Source organism: Triticum urartu, unplaced genomic scaffold, assembly GCF_056163025.1.
Source record: "Triticum urartu cultivar PI428250 unplaced genomic scaffold, HENAU_Tu73 scaffold286, whole genome shotgun sequence".
NCBI classification, from domain to species: domain Eukaryota; kingdom Viridiplantae; phylum Streptophyta; class Magnoliopsida; order Poales; family Poaceae; genus Triticum; species Triticum urartu.
The window spans coordinates 12,957-24,566 of NW_028260461.1; the positions used below are offsets into that span (position 1 = coordinate 12,957).

At 48.3% G+C, this 11,610-nt stretch overlaps 1 protein-coding gene and 1 pseudogene across 1 annotated transcript; one reads left to right on the top strand and one right to left on the bottom strand.

The window, feature by feature from the left end:
- Positions 1–2,370: 2,370 nt before the first annotated feature.
- On the top strand, positions 2,371–3,027 carry LOC147951400 (uncharacterized; annotated as a pseudogene).
- A 6,298-nt stretch (positions 3,028–9,325) lies between these two features.
- Positions 9,326–11,389, bottom strand: LOC125539733 (NADH-ubiquinone oxidoreductase chain 3). Its single transcript, XM_048703247.2, has one exon. It carries the CDS (start codon positions 9,872–9,874, stop codon positions 9,518–9,520), a length of 357 nt encoding a protein of 118 aa, XP_048559204.1. The 5' UTR covers positions 9,875–11,389; the 3' UTR covers positions 9,326–9,517.
- Between the last annotated feature and the right edge of the window lie 221 nt (positions 11,390–11,610).

Sequence of the window (11,610 nt, forward strand, 5' to 3'; positions counted from 1 at the left end):
CAATGATCCGAACACTTTGTCGCATCTCTTCGATACGGATACAGTAACGATCATAGCGATCTCCTCTGGTACCTACTGGTACGTCAAGATCCGATTGGTCATGAACATCGTAAGGTGCTGCTCTTCGCGAATCCAGCATACCCCAGGTTGGGATGGGTAGGCCCACCACTTCACTTTTGCACTTTCACTTAGGCCCGGGCCAAGTCAGTGGGGGACCCTGTCGGGCTCCTTCCCCCCAAAACAAACTGTACGTGGGAGTTTCCCTTCATACGGCTCGAATCATTCTCAGATGCCCCGAGAGGCATCTTTCCTTATGATCTGGTGGTTCACACGCGCGCAAACGAGCACCGGCCGCAACAGCAAGGAACTATGACCAATAGAGTCAGACACAGAGCGTCATACTTCTTTATCTTGTGATGGTTGAGGAGTTTCTTTCTCAGAGGGTGCGGGACGCTTGCGGAGTCCGTGCCTTCCGTACCACCACAGGTCGTTCTTGGGCAGATCCCGCTCCTAAACATAAGGGAGGGATAGGGGGAAAGGGGCCCTAAAAATCATATAAATAGGGTTGTAGAAAGACCACTTTCATTCGACGTTCCGGGGCGCCGATTCGATCGACGAATTTGGCGAGCTGATCCGCTTTGATCCAGGAGAAAGCCCAGTCAGCCACCTTTTCGGTGCAGGTCACGTGACCTACAGCTCGGCCTTCGCTTTTGAGACTTCCTCTACCCACATCTCTATGTGCCCGCAGCACTTTTCATATGGAGAAAGATGGGCTTACCATGTTCCATCAATAGCACCTAACCTATGCCGATTTTGGCGGACCGTGCTCCACCCCGGTGAACTCATGCGGTTCCGACGTGCCCAGAGGCCAGAGGCGAATCCGTTCACGGTCCGTAGGACCAACACCATTCGAAGGTTGATGGCCCGCCCCGCCTAGAATAGGAATCTTTGACTGGGCTTACACACATTCGCTCACTTACGCTGTCCCCCCTCAGCTCACCCTAGCCCCGGGTACGTCGTCTCCAAGGCTTCACACAAAATCTTCACTGACAACATATGCATGCTTTTGTAGGGTCAGCAGAACCGTTGTTGCCTGATGGGAACTTCCCCATATTGCTATCAATGTCTTCATGTCGCACGACCTCTTAACATTACACACTGAATCCCCAATCCTTTGCTTGCTGTGCAGTGACAGTACCAATATCCACTAATCGTTGTTTCCAGATACGGTTGCCGGTTGACATCTCTTCTAATTCGTCGATACGAGAAGCAAATTGTTGTGTGGAGGAATCAATATCTCGACATAAGCCAAGAGGCAGATCTTGTGCCACTCCACCAGGTCGTATGAAACTGGCATGCATCCTGGCTCCCGGGACTCTTTCATAGAATTCCAACAATTTCTCCCGCTCCTCAAAAGCCCAAAGGAACGGAGTTGATGCTCCCACATCCATAGCATGAGTAGTTGAAGCAAGTGAATGATTTGAAATTCGAGTTATTTCACAGAATAACACTCTTATATATTGAGCTCGTAATGGTACCCTCACAATTCAAAAGTCTCTCTACGGCTGAAGAATGAGCGTGTTCTTGGGCCATCGTAGAAACATAGATAGGGTCAACGACGGAACGAACAACGAAACTTTACGACAGCTTTTTCGTACACGTTCACTTGCATCACATACACAAGTGCTCTCTGAACCGTGCAATAAGGTCACCCATAACACGGCTCTCCCACTGGAGTTACCTTAGCCCCGGGCCATGCTATTCCATGATATTGGAAAAGTTGACTAATTATTATCATCGTCTTGAAAGCTGGGCGCCTTTTGAATATGAGTGGGGCTCCTAGTCTAGGCGGCGCCTTCGTGGAGCCAAACCGAAGGAAGAGCAAAAGGCGAGGCCACACCCGGCTTCGAATAGGAGGGGGGCTTAGCTCTGGATCCCGCCTGCTTGCAGAAATGAATGGATCAGAAAGGGGGCTGGGTTCTATTCCGGGCCGGGCAGGAGGTGAAGGCCAGAAGAAGAAGAGAAGTGCGCCTTCCGGTAAGGAAGAGGATAAAAAGGTGCTGTCATCTATCTCGACCTGTTTCCCGAGGCGTTGGAAATGAAGACCGGCTCAGAGAATCACTGGCGTGCTTTCTCTCCCCCATCGTTTCGCCAACAAAGAAGTCATCCTTGACTTGACTATTGACCATTCCATCCCTACCGAGCTGCCTCTTCGAAGTATTTACCTCTGCCTTTCTTTTTGAGAACATACCCTTCAAATCAAAAAGAAAAAAAGAAAGAAAAGTTCCTCGTCTGTGATTTAATCGGCCCTAAGGGAGTTTACTCGACCCATTCTCCAGTCTCCCGCACTGCTCAAGTGTGCGACTCCGTATGAGGACCTCCTTCCCTTTTGCTCTGCCCACTCTCCGTTCACACGGTTATCAAAGCGGAGGAAGGGCGGGCAGCAGGTACCACGAGCCCTCTGTCCCACACATCTATCAAGAAGCAAGTGTAGTTCACCGGTTCCACCGAATGCTCCTATCTCTCGGCAAAGATCGTGTGAGTGTGCAGTTATGCTTCGGATGCTTCGCCATGGAATAGATCGATTCAGTTCCCTTCTTTCCGGTGCACTCGCTTTGTATCTCCGACACACAAGGAAGGACGCGGTGGAAGAAAGCTGCCCTAGCCTCTGTCCGGTCGATCATTCCGCTGGCATCTTGCATTCACGCCTCCGTTGACTGCCGCTCGGGAATGTAGTTGTAGATACGTGAGTCTTAGTGGGTCGTTGCTCCACCTCTTATCTCCTTCTACGACATGCTGTAGTCGTCGCCATATTCAATATGTCACTTAGTCATATCTGCCTCGCAGCGGGTCAGCACCTCCGAAAGAAAGGGAGGGAGGACTTCATTCAGTGACTCCGCGATCGCCCTCTAAACGATCAAAATAAGGTAAAGCTTGAAGATAAGTTTTGTACTCGATTAATTTCTCAGTCCCTCTAGTCGGGTGGGCGCCGGCCGGCCGGATCCCCCTGAAAACCGTACGTGCGGGTCTCCCGCATGCGGCTCACGCCATTTGAGGTGGCCCAGCCCAGCATTCATTCGCAAATCTGTAGTGAAATTGAGGACTGCTCGACCTCGGAAGCTAATTCGCGTGTAGGCAGCGCTGTCTTAATACCGTTGACTGTATCTATTCATTGATACATTGGCTCGCTCCCCCCCTCTTTTTTCAAGAATGAATGAGCCGCTCGGACCTTCCATTTCCGTCAAATGACCGGCTTCCCCTGGCTCTTCCACCGTCCGGGCTCCCTTTCCTCCCTATGCTCCCCCGGCGCAGGCCCACCACGCTTCGCGCCTGCGGCGTTTTCGCCAGACGGTCTTTGCCAGTAGTGCCATCCTCCCCGCAGGCTGTCTGTATGGGTGGGTTGTCCCTTGCTGCTACGTTCTGTTAGGCGCTATGAATTACAGGAAATTCAGTGGTTGACTTGGACAGCAGGCGGGTTACACGTTCCACTGTGCCGAGATGTGAGGTGCAGGTGGTGATGATCACCCCGGGGTATGCGCTAGCGCCCTTGACGGGCACTCCAGGACCCGCCTACGCTCGTGAAAACCCAGGTCGGTCCTCCGACCAGATGTGTGGATAACGAGGCCACCTTCACAACCTTCCTCCCTTCTATCTTTATCCAAAGTCAGGTAGGGCGGTTCGCTTGAGTTGCTCAACCGTCCCTTTGCCCGGTGCTCATGACGCGCTACGGAACCTCCACCGTGCTAGCGGCATAGGAGCCTACTCAGCGTCAGCGGCTTCGTGCCGCACTGAGTGATCCAATATGTGGTTCCGCACGTTCCACCACTTCTCCGTTCATTTCCAATACTGATCGTGAAACACCATGAGCAGCAGGATGTTGAGGTCCGGAATTCGAAGTGAAATTCTTGATTTGCCCGTTCCTAGTCGTCATGGGAAAGAAATAAGAAAGAAATAAGAAAGAGATTATTCCCTAGAGCTTGTCCAGTACCACCAGTACTCAAAATGCATCTCCGCGCGTCTACCTGCGCTTTTATTAGCCGCCTTGCATGCAAGCGAAGCGCTATTGGCGGCAATTAATAGCTCACTGAGCGATGATTGATGCAGTCAGTCAGTGCCCTCGATTATTCTATTCCTGATAGAAGGATCATGGCGCCCCGGAAGCATTCCATCCAGCAGCAGCATCTCCTTCAACCACGCGAGGACAAAACTGATGTTAGCTACATTCGAGCGTTCACCGCACAGAGGCGATCTCGAACACCTACCTATGATAATAAATCCAAAGGAAAGGTCGACAAAATGATTCAATCTGACTTTATCGGTATTCTGGATTGAGTAAAAAAGGGATATATGAAGTTCAAGGCCTTGCCAAAACCGTCATGGCCCTATTATGTATAGGCCGTACTAAGCCAATAGCGAATAACAAACTCTTTCCTGCTCCCTCGACCTTAATTAACTCCCCCATCCTGCCAAGCCTCAGCTGCCAGCCCATTGTATCTAAGCACACTGCGGCAAATTGATACAAGTAGCTAAAGATCTCGCATCCGACATCTCCGGCCGAACGTTAGGCAACACTAGGGCGCCTGGGTCAAAATTCCGCTTACCAAACAAGATGTCGAGAGGCGAACTCTGTAATTCCCCTCCTGCAAAGTGATAGCGGCTGTAGCATCCGTGTGGAAGAGGGTAAGCTTTCGGCAACACCTTTTTCAGATTGGAAAGGATGAATACTTGTGTTGGGTCCTGCAGACCAGGATAGCCTCAGATCAAAACCTAATAAATGTACCTGGGGTTGATCATATTTTTTGGGCAATAAGTATTCAGGAATTTGAGCGCTTATGTAGCTAAAAACTCTGCACCTGAATACTTGATTCATTAAGGTCGTCACCCTATACCCGGAAGTCTCTATCGTTTTCTTTGTCTGTTAAGCTTCACAGGGTTGGGACTCCCTAAATCAAACTGCAATCGTTGTTTATCAACCACTCACGACGACACCGAGATCTTCGACTTAGCTCCCACAGGTCATCCACCCGGGGCGGAAGATAACGAAAGGGACAAAAGTCCTAACTAAATCAACACACAATAACCTCAACCTTCTACCCATTCCATCCATCATATCAGTCGAGTCGAGGAGATTCGTTCTTATCTATAGATAAGGCAAGAGAGAACTTATGACCTCGCGGATGGAGAGGATTCGAACCCCCGTATTCCTATCAATACTTCGGTTTTCAAGACCGACTCTTTCAACCGCTCAGACATCCATCCCTGCGCTCGCCCGCCCTATCTATCTGCGCGCTGGCAGGTAGGGGCAACTCTATGTGATTCGCTACGCTTGCTTGCGCCCCACCCGTAAGCTGACTCTATTGCCTAGCGGTTAGCGACACTTTTCCGGTAGTACGAATCGCTACGCTTCGCTTCTTTCTATATGATAATATGCACCGTCGGTTGCTGCGCTCCCTGCGGGTATAGCAAGAGAGTGAAGAACGAACGATCCTCAAAAAGTCAGCAGTGAATGAGTCCGACTCGAGTTCGTGAGTCAAAGGCGTGGCAAGAGAGCGAGTTCGACTCGCGAACGATCCGCAAGTGAAGGACCGATCCTTTAACGCCAGTACTGTTGCGAGACTGGTACTTGGCGGCTCACGAGCAACATATAGAAAAAGGTTGCCCATCACCTCCCTCGCTCCTTTTTGAAGGCCCACCGCTCCCCCTTTCTTTAAGTATCTATCCCGGCTTGCATTTTGGGGCGAGTACTACAGTTCCTCCATAATCACACAGAACGCCCAGCTTCGAAGAGCTGCTCTCCTCCCCAGTCCACAGCAAGGTGTGGAATCTGGATCTACTGTGTGTTCTGACTCTATTGGATCAAGTCAGATACTAAGCCTTCTACTACTACTACTTAGGAGATCAAATGCTATATTTCAGAGATTGGACTCTCTTACTGTGTTTTTTCAGGGCTGTTCCCGAGCCAGTTCCCTGGATCCATTCTTACCTAAATGGATGAATGAAGAAGGGGGCGAGCAGATACGACGGCCACACACACTTCTTTTTAGCCGAATAAGCCGGATCTACTACACGGCTAGGATCAGAGAAAGATTGAGAAAGCAAGATCAAACCTACTCTACTGTCGATTCAAAAGGTAAACAGCCCCCGAAGACTTTATCAATGAATGGATCAAAGAAGTTTATCTATCTAAGTCATCGTATATAAGGGAAGAAGCCCGCCCCTGATCGAAGAATGAAGAAGCTAGCCCGGGTAGACTTTAAGACCAACTTGGTGTAGAGACGACTATGATGGTCGGCCTCCACAGACTGAACGCGGGAGATTCTTTCACCCTGTTTTTAGTAGTGCGAGGAGGATAGAGCTCCCAGCAACGACTGATTGTTCGTACGAGCGAAGGAGCGAGCATGCTTTACCCTTAGAGTGAAGTTGACATTCACAGGTCTTGTGGGAACTCCTTCAGTTCAGGTAGCCATAGTCACTCAGGGCTATAGTGGTAGTAGCAGATCGAAATTGTGAGATTGGCTCGATCACAAACTATCAAGAAGAAAGATCAAGATTCACTTTTGTCGGGCAAAGAACTCTATTGAGGAAATGACTTCGCTCACTGAAGACAAGCAGCAGCCATTCTAGATGAAAGGACACAAGCCTAAAACTTGAATGCGGATCTATTTATCTGGAATTCCTATCTTCAGAATAAAGAGTTGCCTATCTTCAGAAATGCTGGTATAGTTGACTTGCCTCTGTTCTCGCACCGGTGTCTGCCAGGGTCTGAACCATTAGGTAGAGGATCAGCTGAAAGAAAAGGCAGACAGAGATCTTGCGCCAGATCCGTATACATTCAGCACCCTCATTACAGCATTTGCTAAGCATGAAAGTGGTTTGGAGCTATGCTTATGTGCACGAAAATGCAGGAGAAAGGATGGCACCCAGAGACGAGGAAGGGCGTAGCAAGCGACGAAATGCTTCGGTGAAAGCTAGAACCAACTCTGCGAGGAAAGCGGAAGCAAACAGTATGATGTGGTTGATAGTGTTTTTAGGATAACCTAAGTCGGCGTTACCCGACATAGTCAACGGGGTACCTTCATTCTTTAACAATTCCGGACATAGGAACAATGAGCTGTCTCCACGGCTTCTCTTCCAAACCAATATCGCAATGGATCTATCTTCAGCTTATTCTCTCAATCAATGAATGCGGGTCATCGTGGAGAATCAGGGAAGTGTAGACTATAAGTAGCCAATTTGCAATTCATTTCCTTGGCAATGACGAGTGATGGTATCTCGAAGCCATTCATCTTATCTCTGCAGCAGAGATTCTTCACCGGACAAAAGATAAGGAAAAGACAAAGAAATCCCATGGGTAGTTTTTGGAAAAACCTATTCTGTAGGAGAGAGAGGCCTACCTATGAAAACTAGTATGTATCTTTTTCTTGGTTAAGCAGTGCAGGAAATTGTCGGTCCTAAAAACAATGTGTCCCCATGATCATTTTACATCACGATATCTTTTTCTTCTGGTTATGCGTTTTCCTCTGAACTTTTCTTTTTATTTATTTTATGGAATCGTCCGGGCAGAAACGGGGATAGTGATTGATGGCATAGAGTTTTGATAGAAAACTCGTATCAAAATCATACCAAAAGAAAGTCTCGATTCGAGGAACGGAATACAGGTCCATGATAGAACACAGACCGGTAAGAGAAAGGAAAGTAAGCATAGTCTTCATTGAACCGGAAGAACAATTTGATTTTCCGTCAACAAAGTAACGCTGTGCAAACTCATCTGATCCCTGTTTGGGACTTCTTCTTCATGTCACGAGCCGGAATCGAACCGGCGCTTTCCAGATGCATGGTCAGGATAGATACCTATCAGATCGCGACTTTGATTTCGCAGTTCAAGAGGAGACCTCCCTACATCTGCGGGCTGGCGGTCCTGCCGGCCAGCCGACACAAAATCCAATTCGAGTTTTCAATACGGAGCCTGAAATAGTTTTTCAATTCAATACGGAGCCTGAAATAGTTTCTAAATACAATACGGAGCCTGAAATAGTTTTTCAATTCAATACGGAGCTTATACCAGTCTAGTTCAATTAAAGATCAAATGGCGCAAAATAGTTTGCTTAGATGGGAAAATTCCAAAAGCGCATATAAAAAGACATCAAAAAATGCACATACATCGGTACCCACGGAAAAGGCAAAAGCGGCTGGCCGCTAAAATAAGTGAAATGAAATAAAAAATACATCTGCATTTGATAATACATCTGCATTTGAGAAAAGTAATCTATATTTGCATTAGCAGCAACGAAATAAGGAATCTGAGAATAAGGGTTTGGATTAGGGGGAGGAGGGGAATTTATTTCTTCTTCCAACTCCATTAAATTAGAACTCACACTTTCTACGCTCATAGCCGGCCCATTGACAGAATTTGGGTATGACGACGCTGGGTCAAATTCCACAAGCATGCCGTCCATTGAATCCGGGAAAAAAAAAGGATCCATCGTGATTCCCCATCTTTTTCAGCTCTGCTCCCAAACAAAAGAGAAAGGGAGACTTAGTTTTAGATCGGCGTTGGTTTTTCCAACGAAAAACAAGAACATTCTTTCACGAACAAAATGCTAGTGGATTTGTAACGCATACGATGGATTTCCCATCGACGAAGGCCACACGTCCCTCACAGCCCTTTTAAAGACCAAACCATTTGCACCAAATTCTTGCAAATCCGCCAAAGCCTGACGGCGATATTCGACCCGATGATCCCATTCCACCCCTCCATGCACTGCTTCAGAAAGCGCGCTTATATTAGAGGAAAGGTCGGTTAGCCAATACGGATCGATATCGTCCACGATTTTATTAATCTCGACGCGTATCCTGGAAGCAAGGATTACCCCTGCATTCTGTGGATCGTTCGGATCGATAATAATCTCATCAAGGAGCTTGAGCATCCTATCCCTATGCGCTTCATTGGTGAGAGGATTGACTTTTATTTCGTTCTCAAGCCCTTCTAAGCGAAGAATAGCGGAGAGAAATGGTAACGTAATAAGGGAAAGGGAGCTAGCTGCTTCCATATCGCCCCCAAAAAAGAACCAAAAAGTTCCAGAGGCATCTTCCATTCATTTCGATTTAGGTCTTTCTGCACCATATTTAGATCTTCCCTTTCTACGATCCGGAATTCCCAGCAAATCCTTGACTCCTCGAATACGATGGGATTTCACACCTGGCGAATCTTTCACTCTACCTCCTCTGACTAAGACTATAGAATGTTCCTGCGAATTATGACCTTCGCCTGGAATGTGAGCAAATATATCATGTCGATTGCTCAACCGTACTTTTGCTATCTTACGTAGAGCTGAATTAGGTTTTTTCGGTGTTCTCGTCGAAACACGCAGGCATACTCCTTGCTTCTGGGGACATTGATCCGAAGCTCGAGTACGGTCCGTGCGCCGTTTTTCTTCTCTACCATGACGAATCAATTGATTTTTTGTAGGCATCCCTCTTTCCTATGTCCTTCCCCCCTTTGCCCTTTCAAAAGTGGTTACTCCCGATCCGAAGCACCCCTTTTCCATTCATAGAGAGATCCAATCGTCAAAATCAATAAAAAGGCCATCATGGACCAAGATCCAAACAGATCAATCTTGTTAGGAGGTACTGCCCAAGGAAAAGAAAAGGTGACTTCCGGATCAGGGATAATAAATAAAATAGGAACCGGATAAAATCGTATATCGAAACGACTTCTGGCATCACCGGAGGGATCGGAACCACATTCGTAGGCCGACAATTTTTCTGGATAGGTCGAACTATTGGAAGCAAATGGAAAAGGAACACCGAGTGGAATCAAAGAAACTAGCGGACTGATCACTAAATAGATACAAATAGGTGCAAATTCCGACATCACCAAAGCCCACTTCGTTCTCTCGCTCTCCTCGCGGCGCTCCTTGCTCGCGGAGCGGCATACCGAAAAAAAGACGCTCAGATGTGGATTCGAACCACTGAAGGATTTCAAGGGCAATGCCCCTTGCTCTTCCCACTGAAACAAGAAAAAAAGGATTTGCAGTCCAGCAAGAAAACGGATGCGCTAACGCGCAACGGCTTTCGCGCTAGTTGCTCAATCCGTTGCTTGTTTTGCTCTAACCAGCTGAGCTACCAGAACCACTTGCCTAAAGTCTCTTTTCTTCATCTATGAGCATCCTACCTGCAGTGGAGGAGCTTGCTCAAGAACCGAGAGCCGGCCAGGGACTGGACGGCCCTCGTTCGGGAAGGTCTTCTTCGCTATAGACGCCACCAAGAACAAGAAAGGGGCGCTCCGCTCCTAGTCACTAAGCAGCTATTCTGTCCGACGGCGGACTCCATCAATCTGAGGTTCTTTCTCTCACGTAATTTCGCCCGCCCGTTCTACTTCCGTGCCGGAGGAAATGGGATTCGAACCCATGATACAATCTTCTTGTATGTCGATTTAGCAAACCAATGCCTTAAGCCACTCAGCCATACCTCCAAGTTGTTGATCGGAATTGGATGTGCCGGGTTGGTTGCCCGAAGATCCACTGCGTAAGCCGTAGCGCGCGTACTCTTCTTTACTGAGCGAGAAAGACTCTATCCAGATCTATGGATCTCCCCAGCGTCCAAGCGAGACCCCATCCAAACCAAATCCGCCACTCGTTGGGCGAGGCCTTGCTTTCTATGAACACCTCACCACTGAATGAGAAACTTAGCCTCCGACCCGACCAAGAGAGAAGACAGGGTCAAGCCGACGCCGCCCTTCCTCACCTGCCTGAATGGAATGAATATCTCCTTCGTCTAGTCGAGAAGGGAAAAAGCCCGGCGGGGAACAGGACCGTGACTCTTCTAAACCATTACATGACGGAGAAGTCCATTCTCGTCATGATCGATCCACGTCCTACCATAGTGCCCGGAGAACCTGCTTCTAGAAGATTCTATAGTGATCCACTGGAATCGGCCTCGGGTGACGCCTCCCTAGTCGTCGAAAGATTTCATCCCTCGCTCGGTCGTTAAGGTGGGGTGAAAACTGCAATTAATGCTCTATCTCCGTCATAGAATATGGGATACTCACTTTCAATGGCCTCGCATCCCCAGAGCCTCAGACTGGCCTGCCCTTCCAATCGGGGTTATAACGGGTCCGGTATCAGCAACACCAGCCAATCGTGTTGGTACGGTGGGTTCCCCATACCCACTATTCGGAAAAAAAGCTTGCCATAGCAGCTCAAACCTCCGATCGGGAAATGGGAGTTCTAACCGGTCCTAACCCCAATTCCAAACAAATTGATTGGACCGAGGTTCGTGCAGGGAGAGAATAGAAACTAATAACGATGGAGCAAGAAAACGGATGCGCTAACGCGCAACGGCTTTCGCGCTAGTTGCTCAATCCGTTGCTTGTTTGGTTCGAGGTTGAGCTCACACCGCCGCCCTACGTCAGTAGTCTTCCTAACTTCTATTCCCTTTTTTTTGCTCTAAGGTAAGGTCCTTCAAGAACAGCATTGCGGTCGCAACGGGGCTCTGGGTGAATATTGTCCGCCCGTATGAGCCGGGCTGTGAATATTTATAGGTCGGGGTCTTTACTGAAAAACCACAATACTACACTACAACAATTTGAAGAAATCCGCAAGTGACTCT

Excerpts from the sequence above, each read along its gene's own strand:
- LOC125539733 (XM_048703247.2), bottom strand. The coding sequence starts at position 9,874 with ATGTCGGAATTTGCACCTATTTGTATCTATTTAGTGATCAGTCCGCTA.